The 22,848-nt window shown below is 40.4% G+C and overlaps 1 protein-coding gene across 1 annotated transcript in view; it reads right to left on the bottom strand.

Annotated features, from left to right (window-relative positions):
- LOC101570439 (liver carboxylesterase 1-like) overlaps window positions 1-22,019 on the bottom strand; it is a 30,775-nt gene extending 8,756 nt beyond the window's left edge. Inside the window, exons 1-9 of the mRNA XM_012515968.2 lie at window positions 21,986-22,019; window positions 20,829-21,033; window positions 16,199-16,343; window positions 13,355-13,488; window positions 10,447-10,600; window positions 9,568-9,672; window positions 5,523-5,627; window positions 3,844-3,882; window positions 1,253-1,393 (exon numbers count right to left, since the gene is read on the bottom strand). Of these exons, the coding sequence (XP_012371422.1) occupies window positions 1,253-1,393; window positions 3,844-3,882; window positions 5,523-5,627; window positions 9,568-9,672; window positions 10,447-10,600; window positions 13,355-13,488; window positions 16,199-16,343; window positions 20,829-21,033; window positions 21,986-22,019 (1,062 nt within the window). The remainder of the gene's footprint in view (window positions 1-1,252; window positions 1,394-3,843; window positions 3,883-5,522; window positions 5,628-9,567; window positions 9,673-10,446; window positions 10,601-13,354; window positions 13,489-16,198; window positions 16,344-20,828; window positions 21,034-21,985) is intronic.
- Between the last annotated feature and the right edge of the window lie 829 nt (window positions 22,020-22,848).

Raw genomic sequence — 22,848 nt, 5'->3', positions numbered from 1 at the left:
GCAGACATCTCAGCATGTGATGTTCAAATCTCTTCTTTCACAAACTTGGTCCAACATTCACCTGGCCTCTTAAGGCCATGAGACCCTCCAACTGCTCACCTGAGAAAGATCAGTGTTTGCAAGTGAAATTACTGCTTCTTCTAGTCAACATCTGGTGAAGTGCACATAGTCCCTTGAATCCTCCTGTAAAATCTTCCTTTAGGAAACTTACAATTAACCCTTTTTCTGCTTTTGAATCAATTTTTCATCTAAAACTTTTCTCAAGAACAGGGTTGAAAAAAAAATTAAAGAGCTTTAAAAGTCTCTTTGAAATGCAAACACTTAGGGAGATCATAGCCTAGGTTTAGGGGGAGACTTACTTCACCAGCATCCCTGCTTCCTGTCCTGAAGAGATGGGTCCGTTCCTCTTCCAGATAGTGTGCATGATCCTGTGGTCTAGCCATGTGGACTTATCCCTCACTCACATCTACAGTGCCTCCCTGAGCTCATTAGCATGGGAATAGCTCTAATCTTTGGCATTAAGGATGTGAGTTCAGGTCATGCTTCATGCTTTCCTTATTGTGATTGTATTAGTAAGTAAAACCTTTTCTAGTCTGGGTCTTTTTTATCTTCAACAAAAGAAAATCTCCCCCACCCTTTTTATTTATTTATTATTTATTTATTTATTTATTTATTTATTTATTTTTTTGCTCCGAATGCCTTCAAGGCATGACTGGCTGGCTTGTGTTGTGGGGATCGAACCACAGCAACCTGAGCCTGACTGCTTTGTTGAAGCAGCCACTTAAAGAACTGAGCTAAGGCGCAGGCCCCCTCCCCCACCCTTTTTAAAGAAAACAATTTTAACTCTTGAAGAAATGACTTTCTCTGAGCCTTTCCAATGATGGCCCTGAGAACATGTGTGATTTACAGAAGAACTGAGTCTAGGCCCAAGGTGGGTGCTGTTGTACCCGAGCTCCTTCTCCTTCCTCTAAGGGACCTTTCACCTTTCACCCACATAATTACAATTTCTGCAGGTCTCCCATCCAGGGCACTTAAGGAATCTCTAAAGAGAACATAGAAAATTGGGGATGAGGGATCACAGAAAATCTAGGGTACAGCTGAGCCATCCTAGAGCAGGTTTCCAAGGAAATGTCTATTCCTGCCCAGTGGACATCTGTCTTGGACTCAAAAAAGGTTTGGATACAGAAGAGCTCAGTGGATCCAATATTGATAAGAGTTTGAGGATGCACCTAAGAGACTTCTTCAATCTCACCGTTGGAATAAACCAGCCAAACTCTTGCTTGTTGACTCCCACGATGTAAGGGACAGTACTGAAGTTCTTCTCAGTCAGAATCTCTTCTGGTGCCTTTGGAAGCACCACTCCATCAATCACAGTGGTCAGAAAGGGGTAGCTCTAGGTAAGAGAGAAGCAATTTTCTGTGATTACACTTATCCAGGAGCCACCTATGTCCTTCCCTCTGCTTATCTGAGGGCAAAGCCCACATGGTAGAAGTGAATGGCCTTGAGTAGGGCCCACTGAAGCTCAAACTCTTAAAAAGAGGGCCAAGTATTTGTGACCTTAGAGGGTAGAACACTGACCAGCAGTGCCACTGGTTAGGTCAAAAAAGGGTGGAAAATTTCACTGAAGGTACATACAGATTGAACTCCTTATTCAAAATGTTTGTTATCAGAAGTGTTTCTAATTTGGCGTAGTTTTCAGATTTTGGGGATATTGGCATACACATAATGAGACATAATGAACTTACAGATGAGATCCACATTCAAGAGTGAAAATAATTTACTTCTCATAGACATCTTATACAGAAATTGAAGGCAATTTTATACAATATTTTCAGTGTATCTGTAGGGTGTGTGTGAAGGGCACTTGTTCCATCTTCTCAGCTCTCAAAATATTTTGAATTTGTGAGGATTTTGAATTTCATATTTTCAAGTTAGGAATCTTTAATCTGTCAGATAGGTTAGATAATTAATTCAGTCTATATATGCATACACATATATATAATATTGATTCAATTTTCAATGCATATATATATTATCTATCCATCTACTTATCATATATATTACTATCTATAATTAATTTTTGTTATTCACAATTGTAATGCTCTATAAAGTTGCCATGAACACTGAATTACTGAAGGCTGAGTCATTACTCAGGAGAATTAAGGAGTGACCCTCTGGTTACATTTTTGTCATTTGTTATACGTATAAGTTTTTATTTTAAGACACTTATTCCATAGAATTAATCATATGTAATATGTATTTGTGATAAAAGATCAATACCAATCAGGAAGGACTTTTTCTTCAACTTAAATATCCCAACAATACTGTCCATTATACTTTTTGATAATTCATCATTTTATGAATTCACAAACTTATCTCTTTCCACAGTAGTATTACATACTATTGATGTTATATTGCCGTTCTCTGGAGTGGCCTCGCCTGCAGGTGGTTAAATCTCTTCCTCTTTTGAATGAACTATGTTGTTCACTTGATATTAAACCCACAGTCAACAGAACCATAACCCAAGCCTGAAGGAAGCTCCTGCATCATCTGTATTATGTACATCCCAGCCTCCTGTGTTTAGAAACCTTAGAGAGCTCTTCAACATGATAGCTGGGTGTTCTTTGAAACAGACACCTAACAAAACACTAAAATGTGAAAATAAAGCACTCCATTCCACATGGCTCTAAGTATACCACAAATGAACAGTCCTAATTTGCATGAGGAAACAAGGGAGAGCCTTGCTGTATTCTATTTCAAAGGGTAGCATGTGTGTCACATGACTCAATTCTCACTGCTCTGCCTGTGTATGCTAAGAATCATAAAATACTGTGTGTTTTTAAATTTGTTTTCTTTTCTCTCTCTCTCTCTCTCTCTCTCTCTCTCTCTCTCTCTCTCTCTCTGTATTTTAGGGAAGGGTCTACAGTGTGTTCAAGGCCTCACCACTAGATCTGACTCGTAGTGATTCTCCTATTTACAGCTCCCAAGTGATGGGATTACATGCATGCACCACCATGTAAATATCAATCACTGTCTCAGTGGCCCTGGGGACTGGGCCAGCATGGCAGGCCCGGGGATCAAACCCTCAGCCCCTAGACCTGCTTGCAGGTGCTTCAATCCACTGAGCTATTTGGCTGGCCTGGTGTGTGTTTCATGTGGAAGTCACAATTACAGTTTTGCGAAAAAGGTGCAAAAACATAATTTATGACAATGAGGATCAACTGTACATTTTTATGTACCTATTTGTCTGTCTACCCATCTATCCATCTATCAACAGAGTTCTTATTAACAAAAGGTTACTTTGTAAAGAAATTAAGCTGCTTACCCTCAAGATGCCTTGATTCAGAATACCATGAAGAAAGAATATGGGATGGGCTAACATTATATTGATAACTGCATTAATTTTAAATTTTACCTTTGATGAAAACACATGGTCACAGATTAAGAGGAAATTGATTCACATGTCCACATCTGGAAAAATGGTTCTGGGTACAATTATATGTCACATGCATATGAGAGAAACTTGTCTGTTTAACTGATACGTCCTAGTTACTAAACCAGGTTCTGCTACAACAGAGTGTGCTTGGGAAATCTTTGCCAACTCGGTGAATTGATCTCATTTCAAAAATGGATGGATAGATACTCAGAGGAGTAGATTCCAATCCTGCATCTGATTCTTTTAACTGTGTTAAGCAGAAAGTCACTACCTATCTATCTGCCTTAGAGATATACACTCAAGAAGTGACTATAATTCCTCAAAGGAGAGTGCTTTCATTTACCATGAGTAGGTGCTTAAAGGTGTTAACATTGAAAATCTGTAATCAAAAAAGCAAATAACCTTACCTCTCTGGGGTCTCCATGTAAATTGAGAGTAAAAAATTTCTGTAAAACAAAGGGAGATCAAGGGGTAAGAAGGCTTCCTTGGGGAGAGGCTAGTTTTCTCTGAGCTGTGCAAAAAGTTATCATCTGTGGGCAGGACATGAGCTCCATCAGGCATGAGTAAAGCACATAAGAGTAAGCCAGGGAAGAGGTAGGCACTGTAGGGAAGGATAGACTATGAGACCTCAAGCTAAGGTTCCTGGAGCTCAGGGAAGGAAGTCTGCTATTGTAATGACTTTCCTTATAAATTGGGTCATCTTGTGCCACTAAGAATGAAGACAAAACATTTACTTCTTTCCTGGCATTAGAAAGCAGTTGCACTTTAATTTTTGCATAACCTCAGTCACCTTATGAACTGTGAATCAAGATTCAAGCCCCAAAGTCACAATGGACTTAATCTGTGAGCATACAGGCAGCTCTTTCTGTTCTAGAGGGCTGCCATGAAGATACAGGAGTATCTTCTGGGTTCCAAGATCCGGAAAGGGAGCCCAAGGCTTGGGTGAGTGCAGAGCTCACATTCATGCCATTGCCCTGCGAATGAGTAGTTTCTATGGACCTTGGGTGCTATATTCTAAGGATGTGTATCCTGTCTGAGTTCCCTGTGAGGACAGCCTGACGTGATCACCCTTCAATCTTGCAGTGTCATGTCCTTTATGGAGCATTCTGACTGGCTATAATGAATGTCCCTCTCTCTGAGCTCCTACTTCATTTAATTCATGAGATACTTGGATGTGCTTTTGTTTGGACAATCTCTTTTTAGCAGGCACTTGCTCTATTCATAGCTGTTTTCTTCCCTTGACGGTCTTACTCTATACATTTAGCATGGGTGGTTCCAGGTGTATATGGCTGTATGAGGTTCAATACATGGAGTATTGGTGAATTGGATGAACATATGAATAGAGGATGAAAACTAGAAAATAATGATAAATAGATCATTGCTTTTGTCATAATAGTGACAGAGGATAAAGATATGATAGCTGAAAGATGCATGGATTTTAAAATTATTGAAGGAGGATGAATAAAATATTATGGATGAATGGATATTTGATTTACAGATGTATATCAATGGAATGTCTAGATTAGTGGCTGCATAGATGGATAATTATTTAATACACAAAAATGGATGGATAGATAGTTGATGGGTGAATGGGTAGAGAAATGTTCATCATGTAATCATAATTAAAGCAGAATCTCAGAAAATCTAGAAAACTGGACCACTATAAGATTATAATTTAAATAGCTTGTTAATCAACCATTAGATATATTGACATTTTTTATATTGACATTTTTAATAAAAGCTTTTTGCTTTTGTATCTTAAGCCTCAAAATTAAAGAGGGTTGTTACTTTTGTGAATATAAAATATTTAATTTCTTGCAAATCGATCTGAATACAATAATGGCAAAATATTATGTTTTGGGACTTGGGAAATTATACAATTTTGTTATGCTATTTTTGGGTATTTTTTAGTATTTAAGGTATTTTTCAATAAAAATGGAGATACAAAATTCCCAGTTTGGATCAGGAGGGCTGACCTTCAGTAGGTGAGAGATTGTCCCAGGCGATTTATTTAGAGCAAGAGAGCTGATGTGCTGATGTCAAGGGCCAAGGGCCAGGGCAGGGCCAGGAGAATGGACATGCTTACCATTTCCAGTGTGACCATCAAGAGCTCTTCAGCTGTCTTCTGGCGCAGGCAGTGAACCATGGCAGCTGATGTGGTGGCTCCACATCCAGCCATAATAGCAACTTGCTGCAGAGATCACAGGCAACAGAAGAGTTCACGAGAAATGTCCCTTGCCTTTATAAGTGCAGACAGGAGCATTTTATTTCATGCTACATTTTTGAATGCAACAGTGGGAAGCACTAGCCAGAAATATTCTACACTAGGAGGTATTGTGTCTGTTTTCCACAGTGTTCTTTAGTTACTAAAACTTTGACAATAGCTAAGTCTTCTATAGTGTTAAAATGGTTTGATGATCTAAAAACTGAATATACGAAGAAGAGCAGTATGGATTGGTATTGTAAGAATGGAATCCCAAATTCTATTTTGTGGTTGTAGTGAATTAACTAAAGGTCACTCTGTGACACACAGCTGAATTCAATCAGTGTGATGCTGGGCGTGGAAGACCCAGCTAAGAATTATTGCCAACAGCATAAAAAGAGAACTAGAGAAAGATGGTGTGTTGTTGATCTCTAGAGAAGTGCATTGTGCTGGCTTTCCTGATATTAACTTAGCTGCTCTCATCATCAGAGGAGCTCAGGTCCTTCCTGTCACTGAGGATGGCTGTGGTTCTTTTCAAGGGAGCTCTACCCTGAGTGTTGCTTTTGGGCTTCAGCGCAGACCCCTTGGCCTAAGTCTGCTGGCACAGAACCTTCATCCTGCTGTTACAGACTTTCCAGCTTCCACACTGCTCTTTGGGCCTTCCCATTACAGATCCTTGATTCAGACTTGCAGGAGACATTGTTGTGGGCTCTAGTTGGATTCATGGAAGAGATTGCTGTGGACTTTATGTCTTCAGCTAGACTTGTGGAGGATTTTGCTGTGAGATCTGAGCCCTCAGCTGGATTCTTGGGGTCTCTAGTGTGTGGACAGATCTTTGTGCTCTTTTACAATTGACTCTTTGGGTTAATGTTATAAAATAATCCTCTAATTTATGGATCCTGTATTAATTCCTTTCCTCTGCAATCCCTAACTATAACGCTGTTTTTGAATTTCATCAGTAGAAAGAACTGTTAAGTAAACTGCTCATTTTCAAAAACAGAAAAAAAAAGCTACTACTCTGAAACCCAAGGGGAGTTTCTATGCCCACAGACAGATGTGGTGGTCATATGTACTGGAAGCAAATTTTGGCAGAGGAAGAAGTCTTAGATAGATTGAGACATGCTGCATGATGGTGGGCCATGGTGAGTATGTCTGAGATCCCCAGCACCTCATATGTGGTTGGTTGTAGGGGATGGAAGGAAGAGGAAAGAGGGAAGAGAAAAATAGGGAGGAAGATAGGAAAGGAGGGGGCAGGGAGGGAAGGAGAAAAGGAGGGAAAGAGGGAATCAGGAAAGGGAAAGCGATAGAGCAAAAATGTTGGATTTCCTTCACTGTGTAATTTCTTTTTTCTGTTTGCTCAAATTATTACCTCATACCTGCTACCTCTGTTTCTGTGAATAATAAGTTCCTCCTTGAATTGAACCTTGCCATGTTGCCAGTAATCAAAGAATTCAGAACAAAATCTCAAATAAAAATATGTGAAGGGGTTGGTCAGAGAGCTCAGCAGGCTAAAGAGCCTGCTTAGGTAGGCACAGCAACCAGGAGGTCAATCCCTGGCGTACTGTTCCAGCCCCACCCCCTGAGGCATGCTGAGATGGTGACTAATACTGGGCGTGGTAACATGTGCCTCTAATCCCAGTACTTGGGAGGCAGAAAACAGGAGGATCACTATGAGTCTGATCAGTGCAGTGAGATCCTGTACTAATTACATTACAAAGATAAATAAAAAATAAAACTATGTGAAAGAACACCAGTGTAGTCATATAAATTTAAAATTTTAATCACTTAGGCTCCATTTGGGCAAGTTTTCTAATCTTAAGAATATGAATAAAAATATTTTTACTCAATTGTCAAAATCAGATTGGTGATCAGCCTACATGTGTATAACAATTCTTATAACACTTTCTTACCATAGGTTACCTTAGAAAACACAATCTAAAAAAGATTTTCTGGGCTGGGGAGATAGCTCAGCAGTCTAAGTACCTGCCTGGCAAGAGCAAAGGCCTGAGTTTGATCCCTGGTGCAGCATGCTGTGCTGGCCACCAAAACCAAGTGTGGTGGCACACATGTGCCTGTAATCCCAGTGCTAGAGAAGCTGAGACAGGAGGGTTACCTTGAGTTCCAGCTGTGTAGTGATACCCTGTATCAATAAATGATTGAAGAATTTAGAAAAAACCCAAAGTCTCAAAAGTTCTACAAATTATTTTATTTTAATTTTTATTTATACTTTACATTTCTCTTAAGAGAGAAACCATATTGTGGTTTTTTAAAAAATGTATTTAGTACAGAGTCTACAGGGTCTCACTACACAGATTGGACTCATAGTGATCCTCCTGTTTTCAGCCTCCCAAGTGCTGGGATTACAGGCACTCACCACCATGCACAGTCTGATCTTGTATTTAAGCTTGTGTGTCTGACTTACTTCACTTAATGTCAAATTTTCACAAGGTACATATTTTCCTATAAATAAACTATAGATAAAATAAACAGAAAGATAGATCTTTTGGGAAAAGGACCGAGAGATGGAAGATGGGTGGGAGAAAGAAGGGGAATTAGACATAAAAGTAATTAAGATGTCTCAAGGATTTGTACCAATTATCCATGATGACTGATGGATAATCATTCTAATCATGCTAATCATGTGTCACAAGTATAAACTAAAAAAATTAGAAAGAAAGATAACAAGGGAAGGGGATCTAGAGAGGGAAGAGGAAAGGGAGCAAGGGAGTAAAAAGAATCAAAGTATGTTAAGTATATATACCTACTTCCTATGATGAACGTAAACATTATGTACTGTCAACATGTACTAGCATTTTTGTTTCTAAATTCTACAAATTCTTGGTGCCTGCATTTCTTCCCTCTTGCTCTCTATGGATGCTACACCAGTGATTCCACCAACACCAGCTCTCACAGGTTAACCCAAGCCCTCCACATCACGAGCTCCAATGCATAGTGCTCTGAAAAGCCAGTCCTCAGAAGAGTCTTCAGACAAGTCCCTCAGAAGAGATGTTGAACACTCTTAGCTTTAGCCTCCCACTGCTATTCAGGTAAATACAAACTCTTTATCACAGTTCCATTCTGTATGGTCTCTGCCTATGTTCTCACCATCCCTTCTTTCTGAGTTTCCCCTGGCTTCTCTGGTCTGGCCATATCAGTCTTCTTTCACTGTCTTATACTCACAGTGTCTACCTTTCCAATTTTGCCTCATGTATCACTTTTTCAGAAAGTGTTTCCTAATAACCCTTCTACCACACTTAGGCTAAATGCTTCTTTAGGGCTCTGCTAGAACATCAGATTCTGTTATCTCTCCTTCATTCATTGTGTCATAGTTCAAGTCATATCATTTGCATAATTACACAACCTCCTCAAATGGAACTGATACTTTGAAAGGTTGCAAGGCATATGGATATGTCAAACTATGTGTTGAGTGGATGAATGGGTGGGTTCTGCAGAAAGCAACCCTGGTCATGAAGTTTCCCTGAGAAATCCTTCCAGATCCATATCACTTAAGTAGGTGTCAGAACATGATAGAGCTATGAAATAATCACAGGCCACTCCCTACTGCCCAGCCCAGCAACCTGTCTTGATGCACTTTGGTGATAAAAGTGGCCAGTAAATAGAGTGCTTTACCAGCTGTCTAATGATGTGAGCTCTGCTTCCACCTCTGCACTTGATGCATTGTTTTTAATGCTCTACCCCAGTGCTCTAGTTATAAATTAGGAGGACAAACAAGGTGTCTTCTTCTCCTTAGTTTTTTTTTTTTTTTTTTTTTTTTTTTTTGTGGTACTGGGGATTGCTTCTCCTCAGATTCAACCATTGCCACTTCAGTGATTCTTTGATGATTCAATTGAATCCCATTACCAGAAAGGCCCCTGTGGATTCTTCCACAACTTAGGAAATGGTGAAAGGCTGTCCAGGTGAGACCTACCTGAGCTGCAGGCTGGGTGCTCCTCCTGAACAGACATGGAGTGAGGGCCACACCACTCTCAGAAATAGCCCGGTGGAAGAGGTTCTTGGTCAGGGGTGATAATACCTGGCAGGGAAGTGTAGAGGAGAATTTATGCTCATAGGGAGGATGCTCAGTGACTCACTCTCTCCTTCAAGGCTCTTTCATGGGCCTTAGCCTAGCTCAGGAGACTCTGGGACTCAGTACACATGACAGCTCCTCATCTGGCCTTCTTTGATTCCTGGACTCACTGTAACTCTCAGCTTCCCCAACATAACCTTAAGAGGGGAGAGCGAGATTCCAGAGTCAGGTGCCAAACAGGACATTTGTGGCATATCCTGACAATCCAAATAATGGAATGACAGCTTGGCAAATTCCAGACACAAGTTATGTTTCAACATTTCCATCATTCAGAGCGTATCTCAGGAAACAATGATCATTCAGCCACACCCACCACTATGTAAAGTAAGCCTTAGTGTTAAATAATTAGGAAGTAGAAGGACAGAGAGAGAGAGAGAGAGAGAGAGAGAGAGGAGAGACAGAAAGGAGAGACAGAGAGACAGAGACAAGGAGAGACAGGGAGACAGAGACAGAGACAGAGAGACATCCAAGGTATAAGAGGAAGGTGCGGATACAGCTAGAGATTTTTGTGGCTCCAGGACCTTACAATGAGTTTCCTGAGAATGAAGGAGAGATTTTGACCTTGGCCTTCCACCCTCTGATGCAGTGTAATGAGCAGAGTCAGACCCAAATCCAGGACTTGTCAGCAAAGATGCCTATAGCTGGACTGGCTGATCTCTAGCACATCCTGACAGCAGCCTCATGAAACCTGGGAAGGGGTCTGGTTGCCAGAACACTTACAAGAACAGAAACACTTTCACCTCCTGCTGACTCCCCAAAGATGGTCACAGAGCCTGGGTTTCCTCCAAAGTTGGCAATGTTGTCCTGGACCCAGCGCAGTGCAGCCACCTGATCCAAGTGCCCCCAGTTTCCCCTGCTGTGTTCATCCCCAGTGCTGTAAGAAAACATGGAGAGGGTGAAAGGAGAAGGGACAGAGATATCATGGAGAGCTCTTGGGACCTCAGGTGGCCTGAGGGCTTGCTACAGTAGCATGCGGCTTGTTGCACAAGGGCTCATGTGCAGGAGGCTCGGTTCCCAGTATAATGATTTTGGAAAGTGGTAGGACTCTGAATAGATGGACACTGGAGGAAAATGATTGGCATGTGGAGGATCTCCCTTTAGGAAGATCCCTTTATGAAGAACTAGTAATTAGTTATTCTTGGGGCTTAGGTTAGCTTATGAAAGCGGTGAGTTACAAAAGAACAAGACTTGCCCCTTTTTACTCTCTGGTTTCTCTTACTGTCACTTGTGTTCTTATCATGGTGGCATTTGCCATCAGCCAAAAGATCCTTACTGTATCTGGCACCATGTTGTTTGAAATTTTTGACTTCAAAATTATAAGTTAAACCTTTTTAAAATGATGTTTCCAACCTCAAGTACTTTGCTATAGCAGAGGAAAATGGACTAGTACAGAAAGCTGGTACTGAAAAGTAGGCTCATTGATACAGCTCTACTTAAAAATGTGGAAGTAACTTTCGAAAGATTAGGAAAGTTTGGAGAAAGAGACTAGTAAATGTCTAAAATGCTGTAAGTGGTATGTTATGGGTGATTCTCTTAAGGGATCAAATGACAAAAGTGTAGAGATATAGTTTTTATCCTTGTTAAATTATTGCAAGGAACTGTCATGAACTAGATCCATGCCCTAGGCTTCATGGAAGGCTAACTTTGAGAGTAGTAGGGTGATTTATTTAGTGGAAGAAATTTCTATGCATCAAGCATTCAGGCTATGATTTTGATAACACTGACTGCTTTTAGCCAGACTTAGGGTAAGACTGGGGAGAAAATGAAAGCAGAGTGGAAAGATTTAGAAAATTTGCAGCTTGGATAGCAGAGAAACAAAGAAAAAATATATAGGGATGAGCTAAGTGACTACTTGTTAGAGATTAGCAGGGACGTTAATTATTGGGACAACTGGAAAAAGGACCAGTTAAGACCACCTCATAAAGCTGTGAGATAGCCATTCCCATCACAGGCCCAGTGGCCTTCCAGAGCATGATGGTTTAGAAGCAAAAGCCTAGAGCATTTTCTGTGAGCTTGTTAACCAAGGATAGCTTGAGATTCTGCTTCCGGCCTGAAACTACCCTGCCTTTGGAATTACAGATGTCCTCATAAGGAAGCTGGGACTCCTCCGCAAAGGTGAGACAGACTCAATCTGTGTTGAACAATTATTTTACTATGTTGTGGAGGAGCCAGCATATGAAACGTTCAGGCTTGGGGACACAAAATGTTGAACAGGATGCAAGAAAGGAATAAGGTAAGAAGGAGTTGGCTTGTGAATATATTTTAAAGGTGGGGGAAGGAAGATTTGCTGGCCAACTAGATATGGGTGCAGAAAAGGGGGAAAGTCCAGGCTGCCCTTGAAAACTTTGCCCTGAGCAACAGGAAGGATAAAGCTTTGGCAACTGTGCAGTGGATCTTGTGGGAAAGGAAGAGAGCTTGGGGGTGGGTTGTAGTGGGAATCAAGGGTTCAACCTGTCCCCATTAATAGAAGGTCACCAACACACTTTCTGGGGACAAAGAGGGTATAGTTAAAGATGAAATCCATACACAGGGATCACTCAGGGAATTAGAAGAGAGAAAGACAACAGAAACCTGAGATTGGGAGTGATCAAAACCAGCAAAAGTTCTGAAAAGGAGCAAGTAGGAGGTGATAAATGGCCAGATACAGGGGAAGAGAACATTTTAAAGAGGCTGACTGGTATTTATGAGTGCTACTGGGAGGTCACATAAGGTTGATCCAAAGTGACCTTGAACAGCACAAAGGCATGGCTAAATGACAACATGCCTGGAATGGGCAGAAGAGAGATGAGGGGGAGGGGTTGGAGAAACACTCTGTGGCTGGCTACTGGAACAGGAAGCCGAAACACTGTCCCTGAGTGAGAAAGGAGTGACACCTGAGAAGGGGACATATATGGCCTAGGGTAACCCATTAACAGTAGACCTGAAGCTTCTTCCAGTTCCATAGTCTTCTTAGCTGTGCCCAGGGCTCCAGCCCCAGACCACCTGTCAGTTATCTAGAGGTCATATGTTCTGGGGCACACACCCTCAAGAGGTACTCAGTCACTCTACACTGCAGAAAATCTGGTTCTTACTCCAAGGCAATGTGGTAGAGAAAAGGAACTATTATCTTAATCCTGCGTGTGCCAAATACCAACAAAGAAATGAGCTGGGGGATTCCTGCACTTCTCCAGGACACACAACCTGCTGGAGTCAGATGTTCTGACAGTGTCCCTCTCCAGCCACCCACTCCTTCACTTATAAGCATTCACTGAGTTCGCTCCACAAAGCAACTTCTTTCCTTTCCCTGAGAAGATATATTTAAATTGAGCTGTTCTGCTGCCTTCTCAGTGTCACAAAAGAGGAGCACAGTGTGCTAGGGCAACAGAAGGGAAAGAGATACAAGAACTGGGTCATGAGGGATAAATAGGAACCAGATGAGTTGAACAGCCTTCACAGGTAGCAAAAAGTCAGAAGCAAGAGGACAAATTTGACTAGGCAATAAGAGGGTAAGTGAGGTCCAAATTTAAAGAAATATAGATGCTTTATTAAGGAACATATCTAAGATCCCTTTGAGTACTTGCAAGACCACAACTCAGTTAAAAGCTTTTGTGTATAAGAAATATGAAGTGAGAAGACTCCAGTGTCTTACCTAAAAAATCCCCAGATTCCCAGGCGATACTGAATGACCACCACCACCACGTTCTCATGGGCAGAAAGTGGCACTCCATCAAATGTTGATGCCCCACCAGATAATAAACCACCTCCATGGATCCATACCATCACCTGAAGACACAACCATACTGGTTATAAGAAGCAGAGCAAGAAGGACAGAGGGTGAATTGTCTGATTTTGTTTCCTATCTCTTGTCCAAGACTAAGGAGGTTATAACCCAAAGTCCAAAGTACCCAATAAGATTGTGTAAAGCAATCTCACCTCCCCAGATCTCTCAGATTGGGCCCTGGATACTCCCCTACTTGACACCCACTGGGTACCTGCCTTCCTCCTGGACCCAATGACACACCCTCATAGGACCCTCCAAACTGAGAATGCCATCACAGGACTAGAAAGGGCTTAGGATGTCATGTTCTTCCTAACACCCTAACATCCTTATGCCTGGACCATTCAGCTAGATGAATGCAACTATGGGGCAGCTGTGGTATTTCAGCTTCATTGTAGTTAATCCTTTATCTGTGAATTCAATGTCCCTGTGCAGGACAGATTTCTTAAGAATCAAACATGCGTCTGATGGTGTCTCTTCTTAGTTTGTCTAACTGCTGCCTTCTCTGCAGCACAAATTCTACCCACTTCCTATTTCCAGCTCATACTACCTGTCTTCAGGAAGCCTTTCATCATTTGACTGACATCTGAGTCTGAGTGCCTACTATGTGCCAAGTCTGTGATAAGACTTGAAGGAATAAGGAGGTGCAGTCATTTTCTAAAATGTGTTTTAGTACAGGTTCTACAGGGTCTCACTACACAGATTATATTCATAGTGATCCTCCTGTTTTTAGCCTCCTAAGCACTGGAATTATATACACATACCACCATGCCTAGTCTCAGTTGCCATCTCAGTGTGCCCCAGGGGTGGAGCTGGCACTGCATGTCTGGAATTGAACCCCAGCCCTTATGCCTGTCTAAGCAGGTGCCTTAGTCTGCCGAGCTATTAGGCCAGCCCTAACAATTCTTAACCTGTTTTTTAAAAGCTCTTATTAGACATAAATAATGAGTGGAAAATTAACATTATAATAGTATTGCTTGATAAATAAAAAAATTTATGACATGAACCATATATCACAAACAGTTCTATGTACTTTAAGAAATAAACTATCTACAAGATAGGTACTAATATTTGCCCCATTGACAGAAAAATTGAGGTACTTAAACTGTCCAAGTTCCTGCAGCTAATAAGCAGTAGCATCAGAATTTGAGCCAGGCTGTCTGGACCCAGAGTTCATTGCTAACCTGCCTTCTGGCCACAGCATAGTAAGGTGGCTGTTAGAACAAGAAGAAGATCCTGCAGTTCCACCTCCTGTGTCATCAGCCCTGGCTCTGTGTATTTAGCCAGGACTAAGATAAATCTTGGCAGTCATCACTGAGTACTCATATGTAACTAATCCCATTTGAGGAAACACAGAATTGAAGAAGTATAAAAATTGTCCAAGGGTCTCATCCAGGCAAAATCAGACATGGGGTTTAAACTCAACCCTCTCTCTGTAGTTCCATAATCTGTATTTGTAGATAGAAGGACACAGAGTGTCAGGACCCATATTTATCTCACACCTTTGACCACTGTTGTATCTAGTGTAGGTATTGAATTGAGGTAATCTGAGACTGAAAACTGGACCCCAAGGCTGGTTGGCAATGATGTGCTGAAGAATTTAAGATGTATCTGTGCAGCCCAGAAGGCAAGATCTTTGAAAGTAGGGTCTACGTAGTCATGGTTTCATGTTATCCAAACCCCCAAGTCTGTGCATGAAGGGACAACGAATACATAATATAAGGATGAAAGAAGGCAGAAGCACTTGTCCCCATGTCCTTATGCCTTAAAAAGCACATGTGTGACCAACTTCTAATCTACAAGTTTGAACCTGCTCCCTCACTCCTGGGGTCCAAATCAGGATGTACTTGGGAGACCTAATAGGTCCTAAAACTCACCCCCTTATAGCCCAGGGGTTCCTCTCCTTCAGTAGATCCTCCCAACCATCTGGCATGCAAGTAACAGCCTACTTCATTTTGAATTACTGACTCACAAATTATGAGCTGTGTTACATACAATGCAGGAAGAAAGTGCCAATAAAAAATCCTAGATGTTTGGCTGGCAGAAAAAGGAAGCACTTTTGCAGTTATCAGAGATTCCTCCTTCTAACACTTTTGTTAAGAGACAGTGAAATTTTTCACAGGTGTATCTTGGCATGTTAGCAAAGGCAACACAGTTGGTTTTATTACCTAGTCTTTTGGCTTAAAGATAACAAACAAAAGTTCTTGTCCAATTTATTCTAATACGTGAGCTCACCTTCCTCGATCTTTCTTTAAAGAAAGCATTTGGGATGCGGTATAGCTTCGGCTACCCCATAATAGGTAAAGCTATTATGTAATGTGTGCAAACCCTGAGTTTAAAAAAAAAAGTTGTGTTACTGGTTTGTCTCAAGGATTATTCTAAGCTCCAATTTTATTGGAAATTACTTTTTTATATGAGATGCACATTAAGTTCTTAAACTAGCAACTAAAGAAAAAATAATATTCTTTTTATTTTTTGAGAGAACTTAGAAAAAAATAAAATATGCCTTTTATATGTGTAGCAATCTCTTCTGGAAGCTTGATGGCACTGCAGGAAACTGAGATATCACACATTTTTTTTTCCTGTGGTCAAATAAAGCCAGGGGTATGGACCAAGATACCTCTGCCTTGGGTTGTCTTTGCCCACTCCAACCTACACTGAAATGTTCTGTATGCTGAAAGTCTCAAGGGTGGAGCCCTTATTCCCATTGCTTACCGGCAGCCAGCTTCTGTTCTTCAGGTCAGCAGGAGAGTAAATGTTTAAGTAAAGACAGTCTTCTGAGTACTCAAGAGGAATGTTTTCCAGTCTGTTCGTAAAGACCTCAGAGAGCACTGGCCCTTCTCCTGTAAGTTGGGAACACCTGGTGAGGAGAGATGAAAGAAGCCCTGAGATTGAAACATATATAAGCCAAGTTCTCCTGAGCCCAGACAAAGCCTTTAACAGGGTGGTTTATTTCCATCAGTAGGGCTGCTATAACCAGACCCAAGACACAGGAATGGACTGGAGGTTATATAGGTGTCTTTGTGGGGACTCTGGGAACTCCTAGAGTCTCCAAAGGCTATGCAGAGTAAGAAACCCTTGACATCTTATCCCAATCAAGCAGCAGATTACAAGGGGGCCTGATCTCAGTTCTAAACCTTTCTGTGATTGTGAAGGAACTATCTGACTTGTACAAGGCACTGCTATGGGACAGCTATCCATAGTACAATGCATGAGCTCACCATTATCCACCTTGCAGCAGATTCTGAGGTGAATTAGTCTCAGGTCTGGATGCTATATCAGCAGTCAAGCAGCTGCTCCTCTACATGGAAAGAGCTGGGGAATGTGTCTTTCTGACCACTGAGGCCAGCTTCAGTTTGTGCCCCTGGGCACCTTTCAACACTGTGTGGGTCTCGTCCTTGGTTCTTTCCCTCCCAGGTCTATCTGGATCAGAGAGCCCCAGCAGCCATGGAATCCTTATAAGATTCATTGCAAATCTGGGCTGACAACAATGCCTATGTTTGTAAAGATCATAGGATCAGAGAGCACAGCACTAAGTCTGCTTAAAGTCTTTGGAAATCAGTGTGCAGATATTGTAACAGGACCACAATTATCAAGGATATTCAGAAAAATATGAGCTCAGTGAACAGTGTTAGGCACCAGGGAGTGACAGTTAGTGAGGGACAAGCCTCGTCTTTTAGAAAAATAATTCCAAATAACCAAGGTCTTGTTTGTTTTAAGAGAGCTTGAAAGATTTCAAGAGCATGAAGACAAACGATTCATAAATCAAACTGGGGGCTGGGGAGATGACTCAGTGGAATAAGCATTTCCCTGGCAAGTGCAAGGGCCTGAGTTCAATCCCTGGTTCCGTTTAAAAAAAAAATCAAACAGGGAGATTGAAATGTTAAAATTAATTGAAATTCTGCAGCTGAAAAGTACAGCTGAATGAAATGAAAAGTGCATTACCAAACATCAACAACAGACTTCATCAAGTGGAACAAAGAAGTAGAGAACTGGAAAGAGGACTATTTGTGAACACAGAGGAGAAGTAAGAGGGCAAAAACTATTGACCAGAGCAAAGATGACTTCTTCTATAAACAAAGCTGGGGAAAAAGGCTATCCACATGGAGAAGACTGAATCCAAGGCCATATCTAAACTAGAATAAAAGTAAATCAAACATCTAGAAATTTAAACAAAAACACTAAATCTGTTTGAAAACAATATAGCTAAAACTCTTGAAGTCATAGGCATAGGTAAGAAATTTCTGAACAATACTCCAGCAAAAGAAATAGCAATAAGAATCAAGAAATAGAATCATAACAAATTAAAACAACTTCTTTACAAAAAAAGAACACAGTGAAGAACAAAAAAAGAACCTACAGATGAGAAAAAAATTCCCTGCTATTCCTCAGACATAGGACTAATATATAAAATATTTATAAAGAATTCAAAAAATTAGACTCCCCCAAATAAAAGACCCAATCAAAAATGGCCAAGTGAAATGTAAAGACACTTCACAGAAGAAATACAAATGGCCAGCAAATGCATGGAAAAAAATATTTAACATCACTGGTCATTAAAAAATTACAAATTAAAACAACACTGAGATTCCACATTACCTAGGAAAGAATGGTAGTCATAGAGAAATCAACCAGTCACAGATGTTAGTAAGGCTGAAGAGGAAAAGGACCCTTTCCACCTTGCTGGTGGGAATGTAAACTAGTGAAATCACTATCAAATCAGTATGGAGTTTCCTCAAAAACTAAAACTAGAAATTCTATTTGACCTAGCTGTTCCCTTTTTAGATATCTTCCCCAAAGTGTTTAAAACATCCTGTTACAGGGATACATACATACTCATGTTTACAGCAGCATAATTCAAAGTAGTTAAATCTTGGAAGTATACAATATGTCTATCAACAGATGAGTGGATTAAAAAAATGTGGTATTTACAAACAATGGAGCACTACTGTGCCACAAAGGATACACTTGAATAATTTGTAGGAAAATGTATTATCTTGAAACCATACTATTAAGTGAAATAAATCAGACATAGAAGTTTAAATGTTACATGGTTTCTGTTACATGAAAACCCAAAGTATAAATAAATTAAAGAGCAAAACAAAAGATACATAATAGGGAATAGGCAGTTAGATCTTTTTCAAGTGGAAGAGGGGGTTGGAGAGATGAAGGGAGTTGGAAGGGAAGGAGAGAGAGGGGATGAAAAGTACTAAGATGTGTTATGTATCTGCACAAGCTCCCCACAAGGAATGTAATTGTTATATTCTGCAAATTTGTTCTAATCAAAGATAATAACTCCAAGCAAACATAAATGACAAAAGCAGAATATGAAGGAATGAAGTGAACTTATGTCCAGATGAGATCTATTGGACAACATAAAAGGATAAAACATTCAGGTTTAAAAATTTTTTGTTATCTAAAGAGAATACAAAATAGTAAAAAAGAAAAGAAAAAGAAGAAACATGAGAAAAGATGCAGAACTTCCCCCAAACAAAACAGTAGGAATTCAACAATGATTGCTATATTGCATAATGCTGTCTTCACATTAGCTGTTCATATTACTAGGCATAAGCATGCAAAATTGGTTTTAAAAAATTATAAGGAGGAGGCTTGCCCCTTAGCTCAGCTCTTTAAGTGGCTGCTTCAACAAAGCAGTCAGGCTCAGGTTGCTGTGGTTCGATCCCCAGAACTCAAGGCAGCCAAATCTGCCCTGAAGGCATTCGGAGCAAAAATAAAAAAATAAAAAATTATAAGGAATTAAGTACAAAAAACCCCTTAAGCCTCAACTGCACCACTCTGTAGACCAGCATAAATCAGCAATATGATTATCAAATATTCATGTTATTTGAGTTCAAGAGGGGATGGAAGAGAAAGGGTCAGAAGGAATGATGACAAGAGCATGTTCCAAGCCTGGAGGAATATGTTAATATACAGATAATACCCACTTTTTTTTTTTTTTTGGTGGAACCGGGGATTGAACTCAGGCCCTTGCTCTTGCCAGGCAAGTGTTTATTCCACTGAGCCATCTCCCTGGCCCCACATATTAATATCAATTCCAAAGACCATACAACAAGATGTATAATCCTGTACTCAACAATTGAACACAAAGAGAAAACCTTGAATGCAGTGAGAGAAACGAAGCAAACATCGCAATAGGCCGCTCCACCAAGCCTTTCCCAGACAAACAGCAACCAAGGTTATTTATATGTGACCAAGGGCATTCAAGTCAGTTTTCTCCTGATTCATCCTACAAAACGGTTTAAAGGGAACTCTCCAAACTGAAAGAAAATGATACCAATGTAAGACATGATTTTTTACTTTAATGAAAAGATTGTTCACTTTCACTAGCCAGGTAAATAAACAGACAGGTATTACTTCGCAAAAATTATAATTATACTACATATACAACTTCTATCTTTAAAAAGATGCTATTAAAAATAGTAGCTACATGTATTTGTTAATGATAACCAGACAAAAATACATGATTTCAAAAATTTAAAATGGGAAGAATAGATGCCAAGTGCAGGGTTTTTTTTTAAAATCAAACTTAGGGTGCCATGAATTTAAAATATTTATAATATTTATACTATAGGATGTTTTTATAAGTTTTTTGTTACTGCAAAGCAAAAATCTGTGATAGATACCCTAAAATTAAAAAGCAAACAATCAAAAGTACTACAAGAGAAAACCTCTTAATCACAAAGGAAGATAGTAAGATAACGAAAAAGAAATTAAAAAAAAATCTACAAAAGTGTGGTGCATGGGGGTTAGTGGGGACTGTTTTTTTGTCCAATCTTGGCAGGTTGGATAGAGAACATGAACCATTCCTCTGTGCTTACTGAAGAATTGAATTTAGATACAGCTGGGAGTGAAGAACTTGCAAGATCAGTATGTCCTGCCACACACAAATTGTTAGTCAAGTTCAAGATAAAACAGAAAAGAGTACTGCTTACAGACCTCACCTTTTCAACTAATTATTTTCCAAAACAGTAATTACTACTTATACTATAACATATCATGTTACTCATTTTTTTAAACCTTACCTTTTGTTTCTCTCTCTCCCTTTAGTAAGTTCCAGGAAGCCCCCTAGGAATCCATGTTTCACTCATAAATGGCTTTTGAGAAACTATAAAGTGTTTGGCACAAAATATTTAAATAATAAATGTGTGCTGAATAAACAGCTGTACACAAATGTGATGGATTGTGGATGTTTATAAACATCTATAGTGTTCTCCAGGATTTCAGACCAAAGTGTGAGCTACTTAGAGGAAGATTTTGTCTTTTCTGCATCATGCTGAAACAAACAAGCTCACTGAAAGATGCCAAAACTGCCTCACCAGCTTACATGGGAGGGTAAGAGGTGGCGTTCTTCACGTTGTCCCATGGCTCTGCAGGCTGTGGAGGAGCAAACCTCAGGGATCCAAGAGGGGGCTTGGCAAAAGGGACTCCCAGGAAGATGGCCACAGGCTGTGCAGATCCTTTCAAGATAGAGTATTTCCCCAGAACTTTGCCATACAGAGTATTTACCACTGGGGGAGAGAGCACATCCCCTGTCAGACAAGGAGAGGAGAAGACTCATCAGAGGGGAACATTACTTCTCCAGTCCAGATGTGTTTTGCCACATTCAGGCCAGTGACCTTGAACTAATCGCTTACATCATCTAGCCCTCTTATATGTAAAATAGGAGGCTTCTTATGTAAAATAAACATGGGAAAATAGTTTCTTATGTGAGATGAGGATAAGAAAATCTGTCCTTCCTCAGAGGGCTGCTTGAAAGAACAAACTAGAATTTGAGACATAAAAGCATTCACTATAAAATGAATGAAAAGGGGAGAGGTGCTGCAAGGAAGAATGAACAAGGCCTTGAGTTTCCCATGCATAAACTTCTGTAAGCTGGTGTTTTTTAAGATTCTGGTGCTGAAGTACATGCTGAGGAGAGAATGAAGAAGAAGTGGCTCCCATTCTCAGGGGGACTGAGCTTGTAGGAGGTGGAGCCACACAAACATTTAATGGAATTCTGAGAAGAAGGAGGTTGCTGCTTGTGAGAAGAGCTAGGAAGGTGCTGAAGGAGTTGGCAGAGTGAATGAGGGCTCCGATTGGTCCCATCATGGATTTGCAGCAGCGGGGAGTGAGTAAAGGAAGATAGAAGCTGCAGGGGTATAAAGTAGTCATAAGTGAGTGTGCTGAGACTTGAAAACAGAGAAAGACAGGAACTAGGTAGGAAAAAGCAAGTGTCCTGTGGTTTCCACCAGATGAGGCCATGGGGCATGAAAGATCATCACAGAGCGAGCAGGTGAATGCCAGGAAGGACCTCATATGCCAGGCTATGGGATTGGGTTTAATTTAACAAACAAGTAAGCAGGAATAGTCTGGCTTAGAGGACATAATAGGCTTCCAGAATATTCTTCAGATGACTCTAAGAATGCCTGTGGAGGGGAATAAGAGTAGGTCTCATGCTCCTGTCTGCTTTATTCTAACAATTCTTGTTCCTGTCTGCTTTACTTCCCTCTTTGCGAAGCAGACAATTATTCCTCATTTCCCTAGTTGCTCATCAGTCCTAGTTCTACCCATGTGGGATCAGAGAGAGTGAATCTTTCAGGTAGATTTTCACACAATCATGGCCATCTTGCAGTTGTCTTGTCTTGCCTCCACAGTCTCAATTTGACAATAGTGACTCATTGGACATGATTTATAGTCTTCTTCCACTTGCCTGAATTCAAATATAAATAATATGTCAGCAGCCTCCTCAGACTAAGTGACAGAACAGAAGAGCATAATCCATATTTGATCTTAAAAAAGACAGCCAGTGGCCTTGAAAGCTCTTTACAGGAAACCAGATTACAAAGCAGACTCAGTGTCTCTTGGTATCAATAGTCAATTACATACTGTGGATTTCGGTTGATTGTTATTGTTGCTAATTATTGCAGATAACAATGAACCACACTTCCCGGGAGGCATCTACCAACTCTCTCCAACTTCTATTGTTCTATCTTAATAGGTTTCAACCTCTTGAACACAAGATTATCAGGACATAATCTCATCATAAATGCAAGTGTATGTGTATACTGAGATGCCCACTGGTGGTGACAATGTGGATTAATGTTTTCTTTGTTCTTTTCAAATCTTCTGCATGGATCCTAGATCTCCCTTGAGAACTACAAGAATAATTTTGTGAGGACACACAGTGATGCCTGTAATTAGCTCTGAAGACAGCCTCTGTATGGGAAGTGAAAGGAAAGAAAGGGACTCAAGTGCCTGTGTGTGATGCTGGCTCCGTGTTAGACAGGGGCAGTGGAGGAGTAAGTGGGAATCCTGGTGAGAAGATGCCATAGGAGGAGGTCTTTCTGTCTCTGAAAGGAGACAGA

The sequence above is a fragment of the Octodon degus genome, unplaced genomic scaffold, assembly GCF_000260255.1.
Source record: "Octodon degus isolate 3935 unplaced genomic scaffold, OctDeg1.0 scaffold00085, whole genome shotgun sequence".
Taxonomy (NCBI): Eukaryota; Metazoa; Chordata; class Mammalia; order Rodentia; family Octodontidae; genus Octodon; species Octodon degus.
The sequence above is the reverse complement of the archived record's forward strand: the minus strand, read 5'-3'. Positions and strand labels throughout refer to the sequence as shown.